The sequence below is a fragment of the Suricata suricatta genome, chromosome 3, assembly GCF_006229205.1.
Source record: "Suricata suricatta isolate VVHF042 chromosome 3, meerkat_22Aug2017_6uvM2_HiC, whole genome shotgun sequence".
Lineage (NCBI taxonomy): Eukaryota > Metazoa > Chordata > Mammalia > Carnivora > Herpestidae > Suricata > Suricata suricatta.
Genome location: NC_043702.1, coordinates 63,360,242 through 63,384,926, shown reverse-complemented (window position 1 = coordinate 63,384,926; position 24,685 = coordinate 63,360,242). Strand labels below are relative to the sequence as shown.

Genomic DNA, 24,685 nt, shown 5'->3' with positions numbered 1-24,685 from the left:
TATATATATATATATATATATATATATATATACATAAAGATAAATAAGAAAAATCCAACAATATGAAATCACTAATACAAAGTATCAAAAATTAGGGATCAGATATCACCGAGAAAGCCAAAGAGAACGTAAGAGGTGTAAAGTATAGGTCTTCCTCAATAAAAAAATTGTTTTTGCACATCACTTACATTGAAAACAAACATGATACTTATTGTTTTTAATATTTTATATTTTGACCTGTTAAAAAGAGCTTACTGAACTTTGGGTAACATTGAGAAACTGAACTTTTGAGTAGATATGATGTGTTTTGGTTTAATTTTGCAGTCAGATTCTGCTATTTATAGTCATTCTTACTTATAATTTTGATATCTATGAATGGTGCTATATTTTTCTTTTCTGAAAACTTTGAGGATGCAAACTGTTGGTTAAATGTTAAAGTACTTGTTAATGTTATAAAAATTTGCATGCTTCCTTCTAATTCTGGATTTCAGATGGAAAACAACTCTCTAAAAATGATAACTTAGTACAAGATGTTGTTTCCCTAGCAACAAAGACTAGATTTTGGAAAATCTAGGAAAATTAGTAATAGATAGAAGAATATATATCATTCTGAGAAAAATTAGATTGGGAGATTGAGGTCATTAATTTAAGAAAGCCTTTTAAAATAATATAAAATAGGGGCGCCTGGGCGGCTCAGTCGGTGAGCATCCGGGTTCGGCTCAGGTCATGATCTCACCGTTACTGGGTCAAGCCCCACGTCAGGCTCTGTGCTGACAGCTAGCTCAGAGCCTGGAGCCTGCCTCAGATTCTGTATCTCCCTCCCTCTCTGACCCTCCCCTGCTCAAGCTGTCTCTCTCTGTCTCTCACAAATAAATAAAAAACATAAAAATAAAATAATATAATATATAATAATGTACTTATTATATGTGATATATTACTAAATTTTAATCTTAACATATAAAATAAAATAGAAAACACTAAATAAGAATAAATTGATAAAATTGGATGTTGCACCATTTTTATTTGAGATGCCTTAATCTCATGGCTATTTGGGGATCTCTTTCTTATTTTAACAAGATTCCCCCAAAATATTTTTGCTTTGTTAAAAATAATTTGTAAACTAAAGCATTCTTAGATATTTTCCATCATTCAAGTACTGCACAGTTCTCTGAATGTATTACTTGACATTGTCAATGCCTATTTTTCTCCACTGCCAGTCCAGAGATGAAGGGTAGGGTGGATGTTTCAGGTAGGGACAAGAGTTGTGGGTCATTTTGGTTTTCTCTTTCATTGTGACAGAAATAAATATTTTGAAATTCATGCCTCTCCAATTCCTTAACAGGGAGTTGTATGGCTTTTGAGCCACCACTTATACATAACTTTCAGTTAACATATCAACTTGATACATCCTTTGTTGTCTTTTATTTTATAATTTTATATTGTAAAAAAATCAATATTTTATCTTTTTTAATCTGTGCCTCTACCCTCTTACATTCCCACCCCCCACTTCCTATAATTTCATTTTGTTCTTCTTCCCAACAGAAGTGATATTTGAATTCTGTATACATACCTGTATGTATTTTCCCTTATTGCATATGTATATTCCCTTATACATTTTCCCTTACTGCAGAAAACACATGCAAAAATAAATTATAAATGTTAGCCTGGCACAGAAAATAATTCACATTCATTGAAGAATTTCTCTCTTAGTACTCCTTAAAGAGGTATTTCTACTGGCTAAATTAATATTTCAAAAATCCCATAAAGGTATAGTCTGAATGTACAAAAAGCTAACCAAAATTAAAATATAACAAACAACATTAATAAAGATTCTTTAGAACACTTATTTATAAGAATAAATTCTCTTTTAAAATTTACTTAAAGTACCTACATCAACAATTAAGAAATCCAGCCAACACCAGGCATTGGTGAAATATGTTTTATAACCATATGCCACCCATTTTAGAAGCATTTCCAGGATGAAGATGTAAGTGAATATCTTGTCCGCATACTCGAGGATAATCTTAATGGTCTTTTTCTTTTCAATATATATATCTTCAAAAGCCTGTGAAAATAATAGTCACATTTCAAGTCACATTCAGCTTAAAACTTATGATTCATAACAAACACAGGAAATAAAGTTCTGATGGAGAAACCACTGAGAGATAATAGAGTTATGGGCTAGCTGACTTTCTTCTGGTTTACAGCTACTATAAAACACTTAGCTCTAGACTTACCAGTATGTGCTGCCAGGCACCAGAGATTAAGAGAAAAGACGCAAAGCATAAAATTATTTATAATCCTGTAAAAAGAACCATGATCTCTGATACTTGCAGCGATTTCTACCTCATCTGATGCCCCTTTATCTTTCTTCAAGTGGGATAAATCCTAATAACTTAAGACATGATTCCAAGATCAGCTTGTCATATGTATTTTTCTCACTCTGCCCTCGCCTTCACACCCACTAGTAGGATTTGGAGCCTCTCTTTCAGTGCTTCCATGCATGCACACGCCCAGTGCCCAGCACTGTGTCAAGATCACATCAGGAGGCAAGGAAAAGTTTGCTCAATGAATGAATGCAGTAGCTTCATAGGGCAGTAGAACATGGAGGATGCTTTCTTTTTTTTTTTTGAATTTTATCATTCATTGAAAGCTTTAGCTCTACAAGTCACTATTACATTCATTCTGTGAATGCAGCACCTTTTAACACTTCTAGAACTTTTAGTAAGTGACAAGTGATGATTCTGTGGTCATAGTCACAAGTCCCTTGGGAAGTAATTTGAATAGACTTAATCCCAGGACCCTGAGATCATGACCTGGTGGAAATCAAGAGTTGGATACTCAACCAACTGAGCCATCTGGGCACCCCAGGATTTTCTCTTTCGAGTTTAAACCATATTCACTTTGTTGATGAACATAAAAGCAAAAGGGACTGTATCCTTAAAGTGGTTGACATTATACCACCTATCCATAGGCATGGACCTGTCCACTTTATTCTTCCTATTCCAAGCTCTTCTATCAATACTTTCAAAATGATCCTTGGAACTTATCACAAACTGTTGGTATCAGTATTGAAGAAGACAGAAAAGGTAGGACCAGACAAAGGGCAGACCTACCAACATGATAAAAAAAAAAAAGGTCCTAGCACCTGCCAGATGTTCTGAAATTCAGTGGCACTGAAGTGCAAGAAGAAACCTCCAGCCATCAGGGTTTTCTGGCCTCGCTTCTCCAGGCTGTGGAGCAATCAGGCAAGCTCCTGAGATAAACTATGGCAATGCTTCAGTACTTGAGAGGCCAAGTGTTTTTTTTTTTTAAGCGTATTTATTTATTTTGAGAGAGAGAGAGAGCATGAGTAGGGGAGCAGCAAAGAGGGAGAGAAAGAGACAGAACCCTAAGCAGACTCTGTACCATCAATGCCTGGAGCCTGATGTGGGGCTTGAACTCATGAACCATGAGATCATGACCTGAGGCAAGAACAAGAGTTGGACACTCAACCTACTGAGTCACTCAGGCACCCCTTGAAATGCAGTTTAAGGAAGGGGCTTTGTCACAAAGAACGAGAGTTAGATTCTTGGAACTGAGGTAGAGAACAGGATCAGCAGCAAGTCTTGATGCTGACTGCCAAATACTGTGACTGAGTACACCTTGCTCTGACTAGTCCCAGAGCTGGAAACAGGATCCAGTCTGTAGGGCTCCTAGCGAGCATCCAGGACTAGTTATGTGACTGTGGGAGCAAGGAGGCAAGGACATCATTATGAGCTCTACCAATGTGGGGTGTAGGTTTTATTGTTACTCATTTCAGTTCCCACTCATTTGTTTCTACGTGGTGTGTACTCGCTTTTCTGAGGAACCACAAATCAGTGAAAAGACATGGTAGCTTTGATCTGACACCTCAGTTATGACTCTGTCATTTACTAGCTTTAGGACCTTAAACAACTTTCTAAACTCTCTGCCCAGCTTCCTCATTGATAAAATAAGCAAAATAATCATAATTTCATAGGATTGGTTAAATTTTAAGTGAAAAATCCTATATAAAGATCTTGCAGCATAATAAATATGTACTAAATTAGAGTTGTTACCTTTCATTTATTTTATAGAATGGTATTTTAAAAATCTAGCTCAATTGGCAAACACCCTGAGTGAAAACAGCAGTTTCTTAAACTACCTTTTCCTTTTCTTCTTCATATAATTCATTTGAATTTCTGTTTTGAAAGTGCCCCTTGCCAAAAGTGTCACCTTCCTTTGGACATTTTGAACAAGAGATTACTCTAAATTTTTCTCTTTTTTTTTTTTTGTACTTTCTAACAGTCTCAGTCACATGTGTGACTCAGCATAGAACAAACTTCCTTAGTTATAAGGAATACGGGATAATGTAGATATTGTCGAGATTCCTACTTGCATTCCACCAGATAAGAAGAGTAGCATTTTTTAAAGTTCATTGTCTGTGTCAGGAGAGGCAATCCACCGTGGACCCTCTGCATCCCTGCACGGTCTCGCTGAGTAGGCCAAGAACACAAGGCCCTAACTGCTCTTCACTCTGACCAATATCAGGGTTGCTTTTGTAACGAGCAACCTTGAGGAATGAGACAGTGTCTCTGTTGGGGACAAAAAGCAAGGTTACATCTTGCTTGCTATAAAAGGACAAGGTTCCCTACATTTAGGGCTCTTCAGATGTGATATTAACCCACTGTGTGTGCGCCCGTCATTTACCCCCTGCCATGCCCGCCATGAGACTTGGGGATTAGGGGGACCAACACAAACATGTTGTAGTTCATGTTGCTTCCAACATAATGAATAATAAAATCCTTTGTCTCTGGCTTGGAAGTTTCATATCTTCTACCAGCATCCATGAAATAGTAAAGGGTTAACTTCTTATAAGCAGAATAAAATCCAAACCCAGATCCATGAAGACTATGAGGCAATTTACAACGTTCTTGAGTATTCTGTTTTTAGTATAATAGAATTTCCAGTGGTATCTCTAGCTGGAACTGGGCTTCTAATGGTTCTAATGGAACTGGTTCATCTCTGGTCATGTCAGCAGGAAAGACAAATAAATTAGAAAAGGCTCAGGGAGCATGAAACTCTCCTAGATCCCTTTCAACTCTCACAGCAAGTGCTTGGTAAATGTACAAGAATGAGAACGTGCCCCACTCTCACCCTAATACCACAGTTTGTTTTCCAAAATACTTCATAAGCTGACACTGCCTATCTTTGTCAGAGTACCCATGGCTACCACTCTCCTCCCTGTATTTTCTCTCTTCCACCAACATCACTTTCTACAGCTGGGCAACTCTTAGTTTGCTGAATACCTCATGATATTTTATACTTCCTTATCACCGTATACTTGTTCCCCTCAGCCCACCCTGTCTGGCTGGAAGATTCCTATTCATATCTTTTTATATGTTGAAAAACACCAACTACCTTTCTGAAATTCCAAACAGACAATAGTTTTTATCTTGCTACAGAGCTTTATCAAGTATATTCCTCACTTACAAACACATCCTAGTGCTGTAATCATTTGTGCCTCTCTCCCCAGTGCTCTCTGGACTCCTTGAGAAAAGTACCTGGATGTGGCCACCTCCGCATTCAGGGCAGCAAGAATAATGCCCGACGTGCAGGAGTGTCCAGCAAATACTTACTGACATAAGCTAAACGTTTGTCCTAGCACCAATCTCAGGGCTCCAGTTTTAGGCCAAACAACTTTCCATGTTGTTTTTATCCTCCAAATCATTTATTAAAAATACTGACGTACTCAAGTAATTTCTTTAGGTGTCACATCACTTACCAGAGCACCACTGCTGAGCAAGATCATGAGAACAATAAAGCTTTCAAACCAACTGTGTTCAACTATTCTGTAGCAGGTTTTCCTGATGTTCCACCAAATTTTTCCTTTCCCTGACTCTATGTCAACTTGGCAGCATGGGAACCTCCGCACACAACCTGGCAAGAGAGACACGCATGTAAAATCTTGATATTCAGAATAAATAAAATGCTTAAAGTATCCTATTTAATGTGAAGCTTTCCCTGGGATGTCCCTCATCAGAATAACCGCTAACATTTACAATGCTTTAAATAGATTCAACTTGAATAGATTCAATTAAAAATAACTTGTCAGTTATTTCTAACTTAAAAGTGTATTCTTGTCTTCTGTACTTCATTTCTTGTCAATCTCTTCCACAATGTTTAACCCATTTATTTATTTATTTTTATTATTGTAGTCCTAATAGTGTGCTGATACATGATGAACACTGAATGAATATTAAACTAAAATCTGAGGACAAAATGCTTTTCAAGATCTTTGCTGACAAACTAGTCTTCCTTGATGTGGATCTCATCTACAATTTTCTGATACTTCCACTACATTAAAACAAAAATCTTTTTGCAAAGCACCATTATAGATAATATTAAGGGAATTGCTAGAAGTTTCTAAAATTTTGTTCAAAAGAAATAGATCTTGATTAGAAGATTAAATGATGCAGGTGAAACTGTTTTGAGTAGTCTATTTTTAAAACAATGTGGTCTCCTAGGTGGCTCAGTTGGTTAAGCTTCCAACTTGGGCTCAGGTCGTGATCTATTGGTCCAGGGGTTGAAGCCCCGCATTGGACTCTGTGCTGAAAGCTCAGAGCCTGGAGCCTGCTTCAGCTTCTGTGTCTCTCTCTTTCTCTGCCCTTTCACTGCTTGCATTCTGTATCTCTTAAAAATAAACATTTTTAAAAATGTTTAAAAAAATACAAATAGAAAAAACTCTGTCTTTGGAATCCTAGGTATAAAACACACTGCTTTGATAAGTTGAGGAACATTGACTTTAAAATGTTTTAACCATTTATTGAGTATCTTTTGTATACTTATCTGTGTGCATGGTTTCTTCTCCTCAGGGAACTTATTCTTGGTTTTGGTTAGGCGGATAGATGTAGAAATAAATGACTGTAACTGGATAAGGCAACTTAAATAACAGCTGTAAAAAGGTTATTTGGTAGTATGGAAGAAGTCTACCTAACCTGGCTTGTTTGCTGAGGAGAGGTTGAAAGAGACTTTCTGGAAGGAAGAGCTGGAGCCTGAATTGAGTCAAAGTATTAGTCAAAAGGAGAATGGATAGAATTCCAGGGCAAGAGGAAGCAGACTATGTTCTGCACAGGAATTATAAGCAGTTCAGAATTGTGATGAAAGCAGTGTATGCAGGAGGCATGTGTGAGAAATTAGGTTAGAGAAATTGGTCAGATTATGGAAAGCATTTTCTACGTCATGAAGGATTTTGGTGTATATCCTTTAGATGTTGAGGAGTAGGTGAAGGGTTGTAAGCAGGAAATGTTACAGGCAGATGCAATTTAAATAGATGTCAACAATCAAATGAAGAATAATCTGGAAGAGACGATAAAGGAACTTGAAGGTGTAGAAAGACTCAGAGCCAGAAAACCATTTAGGATTCTGTATAGTAGCCTTAACAAGAGGGATCGGTTATGGCAACTTCTAGTTTCTATACCAATAACAAATTGAAGATATGTTTGGCAGATAAAGTCAGCTGGACTTAGAGACTTATTGGATATGTGATGTAAGAGAAAGGAAGGACCCCAGAACAACTGGGTGAACGTCAGCAATGAAATGAAGAACAAAGGTGTGGGAGCTACTCGGCAGGGCTTGAGTTTGAGATGCTGGTAGGACTTCCAAATACAAATATTCTATAGATATTTGGAGGTCTGAATCTGAAGCTCAAGGGGAAAGTCTGGGATAAGCAAGAACAGTATTTGAGGTCACCCAGAAAATATATTTTAGGATAAGAACGGCAAACGGCCAAGTCTGGAGCATTTTAGAAGAGTAATATTAAGGAACAGAATGCAGTGGTATGCTGAAGCCAGTGCACCCCGCTCTTGAAAATTCATTGTTAAATTGTCAGGAACTTTTGTGAACTTGTTAAATGCAGCACTCCTCAAGGATTAAACTATATGAACTTAAAATTATAACTTACTTTGGTTTTTGTTTGTTTTTAATGTTTATTTTTGAGAGAGAATGAGAGAGAGAGTGTGAGCAGGAGAGGGCAGAGAGAGAGGGAGACACAGTCCAAAGCAGGCTCGAGGCTCTGAGCTGTAGGCACAGAGCCTGACGTGGAGCTGGAACTCACAAACTGAGATTATGACCTGAGTCCAAATTGGATGCTTAACTGACTGAGCCACCCAGGCATCCGGAAATTATAACTTACTTTTGAAAAGAGAATAAATACTTAAAATATATCCCTTTCTAATCATTTCACTTTTATCTGTGGTCCTGAGTATCTTTCTATCTTCTATCTGAATTATGGAAAATTTGGAATACTGTCATTTCTTCCTAACTCCACATTTGGTGAAGGCACATCAGTAGTTTGAAATAAGCCATGATGGAGATTTTTACACTACAAAAGTCATCAAATGCTATAAACCAGGGCTTGTTGACTTTCTAGAGTAAACTTAAGAAAGTGATGGAAGACATATTAGTAAAATATATAAAACAATAAGAATGTCATATTTGTAGCCATGACACTATGAATAGCACAAAAAATTGAGGAAATATTCTTTCATTATTCAAATTCTATTATCAGAGACTTGCAAACATCGTTGATGAATGAGTCAAGTTCTAACATACAGTTTCTTTGTCTCACTTTCACCTTACTGACTAACATATATGAAAATACCACCAACCTTTGGGTTAAAACTATACTTGTTCATCAATTGCAATCATTGATTATTTATCAATACCAAATAAAATTTAACGAAAGCATTCTGTGAGAATCAATGAGCTATATGAAATGTACAATAAGGAATATTGTTTACATTATTACTTGTAAATCACGTGCCACACATTCTTTATATCTATAAAATTTATAATAAACTGATGTACATATGCATACCTTATTTTTCTTGGGGAATAACGGTGAAACATTTACCTGTAGCCCACTAGGACAGGTGGAATAAGAGAAAGCCTTGAAGGAGAAGGAGAGAGAGTGGAAATAGGAGAGCTGTATGAGGGACTATAGTAAATAAGTCAGGGAGTAATTAGGTTCATAAAGGGCTGTTGAACAGAAACATGACCAAGAGAGACCCAGAAAGTAATGACTGAAATTTTAAAATTTAAATATAAAAAACTGAAGTTGATTTTTAAAAAGCCCACAATTGCTTTGAAGAAAAGGAAGAACTGAAAAAAGGGGAACTACAATTAATTGCTCTCTTAAAAATTTTCCTTCCAGAATTGTCACGCATTCCTGGTGGGAATATAAATTACTGCAGCCACTGTGGAAAATGTATGAAGGTTCCTCAAAAAGTTAGAAATAGAAACACCATATGTTCCAATAATATCACTACTGTGTACTTACCCAAAAAAACAAAAACACTAACTTGAAAAAATACATGCACCCTTATGTTTATTGCAGCATTATTTAAAATAGGCATGTCCATTGATAAATAAATGGATAAAGATATTATATATATGGGTTATTATTCAACCATAGAAAAGAATGAGATCTTACTATTTGTGACAATATGGATAGATCTAGAGGGAATTCTGCTAAGTGAAATAGGGAAAAACAAATACCAACCATATTATTTCATTTGCATGTAGAATCTAAGAAACAAAACAAATGAATAAGCAAACATACAAAAAGCAGAAAAAGATCCATAAGTTGAGAATAAACTGATTATTTCCAGGAGTAGGGAATGGGGGGGATGGGCAAAAGGGGTGAAGAGGAGTGGAAGGAACAGGCTTCACTTATGAAATAAATTAGACACAAGGTATAGCATAGGAAATACAGTCAATGATATTACAGAGAAGAGCACCGTATGATGGCAGATGGCAGCTACACTTGTGGTGAGGATTAACATAATGTATAGATTGGTTGAATCACCATACTGTATACCCAAAACTAACATAACATTGTGTGTCAACTATACATAAAAAAAATCACTAAAAAAATGTTTTTTCCTTCCAATTGGAGGGAAGGTAAAAAGGTGGGAGAACACTTTTTAGATACTTGTTTCAGAGGTCTGAAAGTTATCCAGGAAAAAATAATTTCCTGTTTTATAAAACGATGTATTTAATTAAAAATACTGAGCCTATTAAGTACTAATTCAGATAATCATAAAGTATGACTTGAAACAATAAAACTAGAATTCTCTTGAACTGTACTGTTTAGGCAATGTCTTATTATGGTTTCTTTCATGATTCTAAAATGAAATTAGTTCACTGATCCAAGTAATATGAAGTATATCTGGCCCTCGAATTTCCAGCACTATAAAAATGTAGCAAGCTATGCTCTGTTTTGTTTTGTGTTGTGTTGCTTCTCAAAAGTCTCTGGTGTTTTTGTGATTGTGTATATCTTGTGTGTTCCTGTCCTTTCTCTTTGGAAGCTTTTAAGCTCCCAGAAGGCTAAAACAATATCAGTTATGCCCTTTATTTCTGCTCACAGTACTCAAGTATATTCATCTAAATGGTTTAATATGTCAGGTGTTGTTGACTTAAAAGACATAATTCCCCTCCAAAAATAGTTGTAAAATAATCCAAGCATTAGTCATGATCTGAAAGGTTATATCTCTGCAAACTCTTGAATTTACAAAAATTAGATGAAAATTGGATTAGATTGGATGAAAAAAAAAACCCAGAGTGAATAGAAAATATACATGTGCCTTCATTTATCCAACATTAATTATAGTTAACATAATCTCAGACCTTAATGAATTTACCTTCATTGTATTTAAAATAACTACCATACCTCTCAAATGTATTCAATAAGGTTTGAATATTTTAGGGGCTCTTTAAATATGTTTTTAATATTTATTTATTTTTGAGAGAGGCAGAGAGAAACAGAATGTGAGAGGGGGAGGGTCAGACAGAGAGGGAGACACAGAATCCAAAGAGGGCTCCAGGCTCTGATCTGTCAGCACAGAGCCTGATGTAGGGCTTGAACCCACAAACCATGAGATCATGACCTAAGCCAAAGTCAGATGCTTAGCCAACTGAGCCACCCAGGTGTCCCTAGAATATTTTATAAAATAATGTGGGAGAATAGTAAAAAAATAGGATCAAAAATTGACTCCCGATGACCTCCTTCTGAGCAAAACACCAGAAGGAATGAAAAAATTTAGGATGGAATTATTTTTTACATGAAGATAATGTTTTAGACTTCATAATTTATCTCAAAATAAAAACAAAGATCTTGTGCAGAACACAATCTATCTGCCTCAAGTATAATTACCAGAGAAGAAAATTTTCCCTTTTAAGATTTTACTGAGATTTATTTTTGTCAGTCTTAACATTGAAAAGAAATATTCTTAGGATTGAGGCAAGAATAGGACTATACATTCTAATTAGAAAAGAAAGCTATTTTTTTTATCTGAGACAAAGGTTTATAAAGTATGGCCCTCAGGATTTATCACACCTCAGAGAGTGTCTCACTCTTATTTTGAGGCGGAGTGCTGGACCACCTGTCCAGCTTTTATGCAAAGGCATATCCTAAGAGATTTCCAACCTAGCTGGTTGGCAATGTTATCATATCTTCTTTTTTAAAAGGACTCTTAGTTAAATGTAAACATAACAGAGAACCTCTCAAACATTTTAATGGGTCCCCATGGGTAAACACTATTTCTTTTGGGTGGTTTCTTTAATTTGTTCTCATGATGCATTTCATAAACTCTATACTGGGTTTCATCATGTTAAAGCAGTCCTTTCCTCGCCCCCCTACCCCCAGTAAAACCGTAACCACCACTGACCTCTCCCATGTATCACTTATCTGCCTTACTAAATATTTACATATTTATTTGGGCAAGGGACATTATTTTTTCATTGCTTTATCTCTCTCCAGTGCACATTCTGGGCCTGAAATACAGGTGTTTCATGATTATTTGCTGATTGGAGGAAAGAATAATTAAGTGGATAAATGGTGAGAGGCTCAGCAAATTGGATGCCCTGTTTGGTTTATCAGGCTGAGCCTCTTAGCTTCGCAGGTCCAGTCGTATAAAGTTTTTAGTGGAGCACAGCTGCTCAGAGTGACGTGACTCACAGATGTGTTTCTTCATAAATTTTCTTGTCTTTTTAAAAAATATCTTTGTTTAAAATTTTTTAATGTTTATTTATTTTGGGGGGAGGTATCAAGAGCAGGGGAGGAGCAGAGACAGAGGGGAACAGAGGACCCAAAGCAGGCTTTGAGCTGACAGCAGTGACTTCAATGCAGAATCTTAAACTCACGAACCACGAGATCAGGACCTGAACCAAAGTTGGACGCTCAATGGACTGAGCCACCGGGGTGTCCCCATTTAAATGTTTTATTGAGGTAGAACATACATTTAGTAGAGTATACCAATCATAAATATATAGATTAATATACTCATAATAGCCGTGTGGGTCATGACATAACATCTTAAGCACCCAGAAAGCAGTCCCCCATGTTCTTTACCAGTCTGTATCCTCTAGAATTAACTACTAGCCTGATTTCTATCATTGTAGGTTGATTTTGCCTATTCATCCCCTATCCCCAGATTTACTGAGGTATAAGTGATAATTTAAAATTGTATATACTTGAGGTATATGAATTGATTAATTTGATATTAAGTTTACATTGTAATATAATCATCACAGTCAGGTTAGTTAACACAGCCCATCTTTTCACACAGTTACAAATTTCTTCTTTACTGAGTGTGAAGAGAGCATTTAAGATCTACTCTCTTAACAAATCTTAAGTATACAGTACAGTGTTAATTATAGTCCCATTTCTGTAGCTCTTCAGGATGTATTTACCTTATGTAACTGAAACTTTGGCCCTCAGTAAATTTTCAATTTTTCAGGTCAAAGTTCATCTGAAAATGTGTTTCTACAAAACCTCTTATATATTAGACTCAATTTAGAAGTTATGAATAATCTCAAAGGACTCACATAAGTATTATCATTAGAACTTCATAGAACTAAAATAAACTTTGTAAAGTTTAATCTCAGTAAGATAGCACCTACAGTCTGAAATAGCTTAGCATTAGTGCTTTCTGCAGAAGGTTTAAGTTTTTCTAAAGCCCTTCTCTAATTTGAAGACATAATTTGATAAACCCAACTTATTTCTAGTTATCCTAGAATTTTAAGTTAGGGTCATTAATAAACTTCAGAGAGGAAATCTTGGTTGTATCTGTACATATTTAAAGGTGCTACTCAATATATTGAGAAATAGGCAACACCTTATTAAATTCTTAAATTTTCTAAAGGAAATTGTTTTGCTCATGGTACTAATTTCAGCAAACACAAAATTTTTACCAATTGGGTGTCAAACTTGTTTGCTTCTCACATAAAATGAAATTTTGCTTGTATTTAAAGAATGTTTATGCACTCATTGTAGTTCAAAGATATCTTTATTTGACAGGCATTTTGTTCACTGACTGAGGAAGCAGGTTGAGAAAATCATAGAGGATGAACACAAGTCAATGATTTCTACAAAAAATACTGATTCTGAGACGAATAGATACCAAGTCATTGGCATCAACATGGTGCTACCAGAACTTCTATACAGGATTGTTAACAAAATAGTCTTTTAAAAAATTTTAAAAAAGGAAAAAAAGGATGTTAGGAACTGTGGTAATTAGTTTGTGTTTTTCTCATTTAATGTCCTCAGGATCCCTATGATTCAGAGGTGATTCTTATATCTGTCTTGCAGATGAGGAATCTGAGATGTAAGATTGAAAAATGTGCTCGCAGTATCACAGAGAATTAGTGGTATGCCAGTTAGAAGTCATGTTTATCAGGCTCTAAAGCTTGTGGTCCATGTTATTGTATTATACTGCAACTCTACAATAGGTTTGTGTATTTACTTGAATAACACACTATTTGATTATAAAATATTGCATACATTCATAGGTCAAGTTCAGAGTCACTACTTTGAATAAAATCCCTGAAAAATTCCAGGAGTAGTAAGTTCAATACGTCAGAAAGTTAAAAGGAATCAAAGGAGGTACTGTTAGAAGAGACTGAAATGCAAAAGGCTTTAAATGCTGTTAAAGACTTCAGGTTTTATCCTGCAGACCAATGGTTCTCAGCCTCTGGTGTGCATTAGAATTCCCTGGAGGATGTACACCCTATCCCCAGAGTGTCTGATCTGCTTGGGGTTTCTGTAATCAACTTGTGGCTAGAAAGAAAGAGGCAAGGGCTGAATCAAAGTCTTTAGGCTGAGAGGCAGGATAGATCATGATGTCATTAAATGAGATAAAGACTAGAGGATGCTGTGGGTTATATGGGGGAGAACTCACTAAAGTTTGTTTTAAACTAATTATACTTCACATGTTTAAAGGCAACCAGTGGAGATGACCATACCTGGAACTCAAGTATGAGGTCAGAGGGAAAGATAATAATTTAAGAGTCAAACAACAAATAGATGTTTAAGCTGTTGATATGGATACTATATGGATACCCCTTAGGGCTAAAGAATAAGAAGGTAACAGCATTGAAATTTGGGGAGACATTGCTATTCAAGGGATGTGCATAAAAATAGTCACTGAAAGAAACAGGGGAAGAAACTCAACTCTCAGAGATGCAAAAGAAGAACAAAGGTAGAATGTGGCTTCTGAAACCAAGTGAAGGAAGGATTTTGAGACAGACTGTGGTTAACAGTATCAAATGATGTACTGAATGTTGGCTGGTGGCTTCAACTCTTGATGATAAGGTAGTAGGAGCCTCTGTTGCATTAAGCTGTATTCTAGTGGTTCCACAGAACCGGAAAAATGAATAAAGAATCTAAAATGAGAAGTATGAGCATCCTAAGTAAGTAAAGTGCTTTATGGTATAACATACTGTCATCGTAAATTATTGTCAGTAAAGTATCTTAAGTGTAGAAGCTGAAGCTTTGTAAGCTTCAATGACTTACCCTTGGTTGTGGAGCCATGGCTGAATCAGCATGCAGTGGAGTCTTCTGACTTTTCACTGAATAATCCCTGGTAAGTATTAGGTTTTAAGACAAAACCCCAAATAGCAATAAATGGATGGCTAACCAAGGTCTTGATTTTTCTCTTACCATCTGTAAAACAGGCCTCTGGCTCATCTGAATTTATAGGTTCAGCCTCTGCTTCTTCTCCTTCTCCTGGCAGAGGGTTATCAACTGTGCTGCACTCAGAGGAACTCGACCGGTTCAATCTCTAAAAAGAAATGCACCACCCACCAGGCAGTTCATTTAGAGGTTATTCAAACCTTATATTCAAGCCATACTTAATAATCAAAGTCATGCAAAGTGTTATGAAAAAAGATTAACAAGTATGATGGCCATAAAAATGTATAAACACATATTGAGGTCAAGTAACCTTACAATGCATCTATGTTTGATCTTTCTATCTACACATCCTGTGAAAATTAAATTTTATTATTTTTAGTATGCCTGCAAGTAAGTATATAGACAGAATTAGCATAAGATTTTTTTTTGGTAAACTATAGCATTTATAAAGTAATGGCCACATATTTATTATGTTTTAAGTTTAATATAAATTTGTGTACACTAATAATTATTATTTTCAGACAACCAAAACCCTAATAGGAATAATACAAGTGTCAAATTGCCAATGCCTGATAATTGAAAGATCATATCTGACAGTTGGCAGAAAAAATTTATTGATATTTAAAATTTAAATAGAAGAAATAAATTAGTGTAAAATTAAATCCAAACATATTTCTTTTATTATCTCTTGGATTTAAGAATATGTATCAGGATGATATAGATAGAAGGCTTTTCACCAACACAAAAACAAGTCAATATTTATATTCGAATCAAAATGCTAAAGACCATACTAATTATTTCATCCAACACAGCCCATTTAAGTATAAAATTTCAGGATATAATTGAAAAGATCATAAAGTATTATTTTTAAGGTCAAAAGATAGTGGCTACCAAAGTGAGCACCACATGCAAAATCTGAAACAAAGATTCAATGAAATTAAACATGGCAGACTCACACATGAGAGAAATGAATTCACTGCCATTATGATCATATAATTGATCATAACACAAGATTTTCCCACCCAGAAATTTACAATCAAACATGATGTTACACACTTACACAGAAATTTTAGAAAAAATACATACAGCAATTGTAGCAAAACTCTGTCAATTTCTCCTAATATTGCTTTATAAGGGGTAGAGCAGCACATCAATAGAAGAGTTCATTTTTCATTCTCATTTGCTGAATGACATATGAATATTGAAAACTACTAGTTATTACAGCATAAGCTTTTCTTATTAAGATTATCCCTTTACTTTGTTTTAGAATATTTCAACAAATACAAGTACTAAAATCAAGGAAATACTCATTTCCATTAAATTGGCTTCTTAATCAATTAACTTGCATTAATATCATAGGCCTAATATAAACTATTAATTTTTAGAGATTTATTGGGAATATATAAGTGTGGGTATCACATTCTCAGTGCTATTAATATCATACATTATTTAATACCAGTAAAAAAGGCATTGATACAGTTTTATATATAAGAAACGATATAAGCAAAGTTTTTATAATGAGATAAAAGAATTATGATTACTCTAATATTTATAATCCATTTGTATAGGGGCATTATTCCCACCAGGTTGAGGAGTTTATAATAATATCAGTTATGAACAGTTATCACTATGAAATTTCATTTAAAAAGCAGACAAATTGATTGGATTAATCTAAAATGACTTTAAAATAAAATTTAAAATGAAATGTGTCTAATATGCAGAATGCCTCCTCAGACTAAATTAGTGAAACATTCTCATCCTTGGTATTTGGTTTTCTCATTAAGCATTAAAAAAATATATGCCAAGTTAATTTATAAGTAAAAATTAAGATGATTTTATAAAGTGTATCTTGTCATTTCTGAAACTTCTTTTTAACAGTATGGTAATTTTTTGTCATTTAAATTCAGTGTTTGGCTCAAATTTTATATCATAAATGGCAGTTATTCAAGATTATTCCTCACTGGAATAGACATGATCGAAATATTTAATATGAACTACAGTTTGTATCATAAGCCAAATTGCTATGACTTTTTAGAAATTCAAGTTTAGAATGGTTTTAGGAATTTGGTGTTTTCCTAGGAATGCATGATATATTCACAAAGTAGCTATTTTAATACTGTATATAATATTAAACATTTATGTATATGCCCTAGTGATGTAGAGAATTTAGATCTAATCTATTCAGACATTAAATGTAATACTTGCTAAAGTGGAAGTTTCTTTAACATGGTCCAAAAGGATGCCTTTAAAAAGAAAGGCTAACATCTACAATAACAATTTTCTCTTGAAGGGAAATGCATTTAATTCTCATAGCAAGTACTGCTGATTTAACCATCAATCTTCTTATTTTCTTGGTTAGTACACAAAGAAGATCATACTAAACATTTGAATCATTTTACATAACTATTATTATTTTCATATCTATAAACTCAATCATTTGTTTTTAGTTTCCTTTCTTGTAATTATGGAAATAGAAAAGTTATTATAGTTAACTAAAAGCAGTGAAATGAACACTTTGGGGTAGAAAATTTCCCTTTTGATATTATAGATAGCCGATTTTCTAATTTTTGTGTGGATTTTATTTTTAATAAAAAATGAAACATACTTTTTGTCAATTACTCTTTTGCTTGTCAACAAATATAATCTTTTACCTTTAGCAGCCTATACATATAGGCTATATAAACATAGCATCATAGATGTAGACTCATTAGCACTAGAAATAGGAAGTATGCCATAGACAGCATTCCTGCCCTTTTATTGAATAATATGGCATTATTTGCAGGTACTTTCTAAAATTTTGTCTTACCTTTAAATAAAATCTATATACTTGATACAAAAAATTTAAATGTACAATAATATATGGTAAAAAACAAAAGTCCTTTCCACTCTCTCTCTGACTCTATTCCCTACTATATATATAGTGTGTATGTATGTGTGTGTGTATATATATCTTACCATATTCTTCAATGTGCATCTATAAAACACTGAAGTAGTTTTGAAATAATCTAATCTTGATTACAAACTTATATAGCCATCTAAGAGGCCCCTTTCAATGTTTGAAAATATGATCAGATTAAGATGGTAGATTAAGATGGTAAGTAGGAGGACCTTATGCTTGCCTTGTCCCTTGAACATAGCTAGATAAATATCAAACCATTCTGAAGACTCAGTAAATCAATCTGAGGACTGGGAAAACAAACTGCACAACTAGAGGGAGAGAAAAGATCACATGGTAGAAGGTAAGAGGTATGGATATGTGATTTGGAGGAGGAAAGGACTGTGGGTGCTGCAGAGGGGAAGGAGCCCTGATTATGTTGGTTGAGAGAGATACACAGAGAGAGACAGAGAGAGCGAAAGAAGTGAACAGGGGATTGCACAAGAAAAGTACTTCCTCAAAACCACTGACTGTGAAAATGAGAGGAGCTGATTATCATGAGGTCTTATAACCATTGGAGCTCAAAAACTGGAGTTTAGAAGTCCACACCGTGGTCAATGTAGAGCTCAGTGGGTACAATGGTGCTCCTGTGGAGAAAAAGGGCAGAAGACTAGGAGCAGATGGTGTGATCTGAGGCCCCCTGGGACACACTGGGATGGATAGTTTCCCCTTATTGGAGTGCATTTGGGAGAGGAGGCATAGTCTCTCAGAGGGCAAAAGAGCCAGTGGGCACCATTGTGCTGCCCTGTTCTTTAGCATTGGAAAAGAGACACCTGCTGAGGGCAGCCTACCTGGATACTGTTTTTTGCTGTACTTTACTCTAAACTCCAGGTTCCTGTGTGTTGGTGCAAATGCCCTTCTGAGTTAAACTGGCACGAACCCCAGTGCCACGAGACACTGGCCCAGAGGACCAGAGCAGGTCTGTGTCACACCAGGTCCCTAAAGTCTGGACTTTTGAAATGGCCAACATACCTGAGATAAAACACAGATGCACTACACTGCTGGGAAGGCAGAATGGCCCAGACACAGGGTGAAGGCAGAGAGCTGAAGGACACCTGGAACACATGAGGGGAGATTGCCTGCTCTTCTGTGAGGACTTCACAGACAGTGGCAGATGCAAATTCTCTTCTCGGGGGTGAGGAAGAGGGCTGGTGCCATTTTTCTCCCCCTCCCATCAGCACAGACTGACTTCAGTGAGCAGAACAGCTTCACCAGTGGAGAACTGAGCTGCTTACACCAGCCCCACATGTCTGAGTTCTGCAGGTGCTTCTTTACTAGGGCAAGTGTACCTGAGAACCAGAGCAGTGTGCTCCTCTCCCAGAAGACCAGGACAAACTCCTGTGTGCACCAAGTCTACTCACCATAGAGTGTGTAAAGCTTCAGCTTTTGGAGAAATAGGATCTAGTCTCTTAACAAACAGACCAAAGTGCAGCTAGTTAAAACTCACCACACTATGGGCAAGGCCCAAACACTTCCCACTTCAGGCAAGAAGAAATTGCAGAGGACCGACTTGAGGGAAAAAGCAGCCAAAACAGTAGCAGAGTGCACACAGCATAAAGCAGAAACCCTTCCTGAAATGCCAGGCCCTGGACAGTATATAATCTCTTCTTCATAAAGCCATTACTCTCAGGAACAGGAAACATAGCAAGCTTTCATAACACACAGAAGAAGGCAGGGACCTAGACAAAATGCCAAGATGGAGGAATTCATCCATCCCAAAAAAGAACAAAAAAAGGTCTGGTCTGGGATCTCTGTGAAACAAATGTAAGTAATATACCTGAGCCAGAATTTAAAACAACAATCATAAGGATATTAGCTAGGCTTAAGAAAAGCATAGAAGTCACCATAGAAAATCATAGAAGACAGTAGGGAGTCCCTTACTGTAGAGAAAACAGACCTAAAAACTAGTCAAGTCGAGATAAAAAAAATACTATAACCAAGATGAGAAACGGACTGAATGTAATGACCACATGGATGAAGAAACCCAGGAATGAATAAGTAATACAGAAGATAAAATTATGGAAATTAATGAAGCTCAAAAGAAGAGAGAATAAAAAATACTGGGTCATGAATCAGACTTAGGGAATTCAGTGACTTTTTAAAGTATAATAACATTTGTATCATAGGAGACCCAGAAGAAGAGAAGATAAATGGCAGAAGGCTTATTTGAGCAGATTATAGCCCAAAACTTCCATAATCTGGGGAAGGAAACAGCCATAAAAATCCAGAGGGCAGAGAGAACTCCCATCAAAATCAACCAAAGATGGCCAATACCAAGACAAAGTAAAGTTTGTAAAATACAGAGATAAGGAAAAAATCCCTAAAACAGCAAGGGAAAAGAAATCTATAACTTTCAAGGGAAGACAAATTAGTCTTTTAGTAACACACCTATCCACAGAAACTTGGCAAGCTAGAAGGGAATGGCATAATATATTTAATGTCCTGAAGGGGAAAAATATGCAACCAAGAAAACTATATCCAGCAAGATTGTCATTCAGAATAGGAGAGATAGAGTTTCCCAGACAAACAAACATTAAAGGAGTTCACAACCACTAAACCAGCCCTCCAAGAAATATTAAAGGGGACTCTTTAAGGGGGAAGATTTTCACTAAGATTGGACTAAATGTTCCAATCAAAAGACACAGAGTATCAGAATGGATTAGAAAAACACAACAACAACAAGACCCATCTATCTATTGCCTACAAAAGATTCATTTAAGACCTAAAGACAACTGCAGATTGAAAGTGAAGGGATGAAGAACCATCTATCATGCTAAATATGGAGTAGCCATATTTATGTAAGACAAACTAGACTCAAACTAGATTTTAAATCAAAGAGATAAAGAAGGGTACTATATCATAATAAAGGGGTCTACCCAACAAAAAGATATAACAATTGTAAATATTTATGCCCCAAACTTGAAGCACCCAAATATATAAAACAATTAATAACAATGAAACTCAGTGATTATAATACAATAACAGTAGTGGACTTTAACACCCCACTTACAACAATGGAAACATCATCTAAGCAGAAAAACAGCAAGGAAACAATGGCTTTGAATGATCATCAGACCAGATAGACTTAACAGATATATTCATCTTAAAGCAGCAGAATACACACAGAGTGGGTCACAAATCAGACCTCAACAAATACAAAACAATTGAGATGATACCATGCATATTTTCTGACCACAACACTATGAAACCTGAAGTCAACTACAAGAAAAAATTTGGAAAGACCACAAATACATGCAGGTTAAAGAACATCCTACTAAAGAATGAATGGGCTAGCCAAGAAATTAAAGAAGAAATAAAAGAATAATGGAAGCAAATGAAAATGAAAATATTATGGTCCAAAATCTTTGGGATGTGGGAAAAAAATCATAAGAGGAAAGGATATAGCAATATAGCCTTACCTAAAGAAGAAAAATCTCAAATACACAACCTAACCTTACACCTAAAGTTGCTAGAAAAGAAACAGCAAGTAAAGCCTAAAGCCAACTGAAAAAGGGAAATAATAAAGATTAGAGAAGAAATAAATGATATAGAAACAAAAAGAAAAACCAATAGAATAGATCAATGCAACTAAAAGATGGCTCTTTGAAAGAATTAATAAATTGATGAACCCCTAGCTAGACTTATCAAAAAGAAGAGAAAGGACCCAAATAAATAAAATAACAAGTTAGAGAAATCACAACCAACACCACAGAGATACTAACAATTGTGAGAGAATATTATGAAAAACCATATGCCAACAAACTGGACAATCTGGGAGAAATGGAAAAATTCCTAGAAACATACAAACTACCAAAACTGAAACAAGAAGAAATAGAAAATATGAACAGACCAGCAAAGAAATTGAATCAGTAATCAAAAATCTCTCAAAAAACATACATCCAGGGCCAGATGACTTCCCAGGGGAATTCCACCAAATATTTAATGATGAATTAATATCTATTTTATTTTTAAAGGTTATTTATTTATTTTGAAAGAGAGAGCAAACATGAGAGGGGAAGAGAGAGATGGAGAGAGAGAGAATTGAAGTAGGCTCTGCACTGTTAGTGCAGAGCCAAATGTGGGGTTCAGTCTCACAAATCACAAGATCATGACCTGAACCAAAGTGAAGAATTGGTTGCTTCACCAACTGAGCCACCCATTCTTCTCAAACTGTTCCAAAAAATGGAAATGGAAGGAATATTTCTGAACTCATTCTATGAGGCCCGTATTATGTTTATTCTAACATATTCTAACATAATTCTAATTTATGGACATAAAAATTTCCAACAAGATACTAGCAAATTGAATCCAACAGTAAATTAAAAGAATTATTTGCCCACAATCAAGTGGGATTTATTCCTGAGCTTCAGGGATAGTTCAATATTCACAAATCAGTCCATGTGATTTTTCACATTAATAAAAGAAAGGATGAGAACTATTTGACCCTCTCAATAGATATAGAAAAAGCACTTGACAATATACAGTATCCTTTCCTGATAAAAACCCTCAATAAAGTGGGGATAAAGGAAAAATACTTCAACATCATAAAGGCCACATATGAAAGACCCACAATGGGGTCCTCAATGGAGAAAAACTGAGAGCTTTTCCTCCATGGTCAGGAACAAGATAGGTGTTTCCACTCTCACCATTATTATTTAACAAACACTGGAAGTCTTAGCCTCAGCAATCAGACAACAAAAAGAAATAAAAGGCATCCAAATTGGTAAGGAAGAGGTCAAACTTCTACTATTCGCAGATGACATGATACTGTGTAAAATGCCTAAAACACTCAACCAAAAAAATGCTAGAACTGATACCTTTATTCACTAAGTCACAGGATATAAAATCAACATACAGAAATATGTTGCATTTCTATACACCAATAATGAAGCAGTAGAAAAAGAAATCAAGGCATCAATCCCACTTTCATTGGATCAAACCCCATAAGATACCTAAGAATAAACCTAACCAAAGAAGTAAAAGAACTGTACTCTGAAAACTAGGACACTAATGAAAGAAATTGAAGATGACACAAAGAAATGAAAAAACATTCCATGCTCATGGATTGGAAGAACAAATATTGTTAAAACATCTATACTACCCAAACAAATCTACACATTTAATGCAACACTTACCAAAAGAACACCAGCAATGTTTCACAGAGCCAGAACAAACAATCCTACAGGTTGTATGGAATCACAAAAGACCCCAGATAGCCAAAGCAATCTTGAAAAAGAAAAGCAAAGCTGGAAGCATCACAGTTCCAGATTTTAAGCTACAAAGCTGTAATAATCATCAAGATGGTATGGTACTGGCACAAACAGAGACACACATATCAAGAGTACAGAATAGAAAACCCAGAAAAGGACCCACAACTCTATGGTCAACTAATCTTTGACAAAGCAGAACAGAATATCCTAGGAAAAAGACAGTCACTTCAACCAATGGGGGTTGGGAAAGTTGGAGAGCAACATTCTATCCATTAGATCACTTTCTACACCCTACACAAAAATACATTCAAGGATGAAAGACTTAATGTGAGACAAGAAACCATCAAATTTGAGACAAGAAACCATCAAAATTCTTAGAGGAAAACACAGGCAGCAACCTCTTTGACATCAGCCATAGCAACTTCTTGACAGACACATCTCCAGAGGCTAGGGAAACAAAAGCAAAAATGAACTATTAGGACTTCATCAAGATAAAAATCTTCTGCAAAGTGAAGGAAACAATCAACAAAACTCAAAGGCAGCCTACAAAATGGGAGAAGATATTTGCAAATGACATATCTGATAAAGGGTTTTTATCCAAAATCTATAAAGAGCTAATCAAACTCAACACCCAAAAATAGTCCAGTGGCTAAATGAGCAGAAGACATGAAGAGGCATTTTTCCAAAGAAGACATCCAGATGACTAACAGACACATGAAAAGATGCTCAACTTCACTCATCATTAGGGAGATACAAGTCAAAACCATGTTGAGACACTACATCACACCTGTCAGAGTGGCTAAAATTAACATCTCAGAAAACAACAAATCTGATGAGGATTGTGGAAAGGGGAACCCTTTTACATTGTTGGTAGACATGCAAACTGGTACAGATAATCTGGAAAACAGTATGGCAGTTCCTCAAAAAGTTAAATATAGAACTACCCTATGACCCAGCAACTGCACTACTAGGTGTTTACCCAAAGGATACAAAAATACTGATTCAAAGGGGCACATGCACCCCGATAGTTATAGCAGCATTATCAACAAGAGCCAAATAATGGAAAGAGCCCAAATGTTCATCAACTAGTAAATGGATAAAGAAGATATGGTGTAAAAAAAAAAAAGAAGATATGGTGTATATATACAATGGAATACCACTCACCCATAAAAAGAATGAAATCTTGCCATTTGCAATGACATGGATGGATCTAGAATGTATTAATGCTAAGCGTAATCAATCAGTCAGAGAAAGACAAATACTATATGATTTCACTTATAGGTGTAATTTAAGAATCAAAACAGATAGACATAGGGTAAGAGAAAAAAAAAAGAGAGGGAGGCAAACCATAAGAGACTTTTAACTATAGAGAACAAACTGAGGGTGCTGGAGGGGAAGTGGGTGGGGGTGGGGGATGGGCTAAATGGGTGATAGTCAATAAGGAGAGCACTTGTGATGAGCACTGGGTGTTATTTGTAAGTGATAAATCACTAAATTCTACTCCTAAAACCAGCATTACACTATATGTTAACTAAGTACAATTTAGGGGCACCTGGGTGGCTCAGT

At 35.6% G+C, this 24,685-nt stretch overlaps 1 protein-coding gene and 1 long non-coding RNA gene across 2 annotated transcripts in view; one reads left to right on the top strand and one right to left on the bottom strand.

Annotated features, from left to right (window-relative positions):
- The window catches only part of SCN9A (sodium voltage-gated channel alpha subunit 9), a 162,086-nt gene that overhangs the window by 21,010 nt on the left and 116,391 nt on the right, over positions 1–24,685 (bottom strand). Inside the window, exons 18-20 of the mRNA XM_029934449.1 lie at positions 15,002–15,122; positions 5,786–5,940; positions 1,892–2,065 (exon numbers count right to left, since the gene is read on the bottom strand). Coding sequence (XP_029790309.1) covers positions 1,892–2,065; positions 5,786–5,940; positions 15,002–15,122 — 450 coding nt within the window. The remainder of the gene's footprint in view (positions 1–1,891; positions 2,066–5,785; positions 5,941–15,001; positions 15,123–24,685) is intronic.
- Positions 1–24,685, top strand: part of LOC115287754 — an 80,710-nt gene that overhangs the window by 20,041 nt on the left and 35,984 nt on the right. The window lies entirely within an intron of this gene.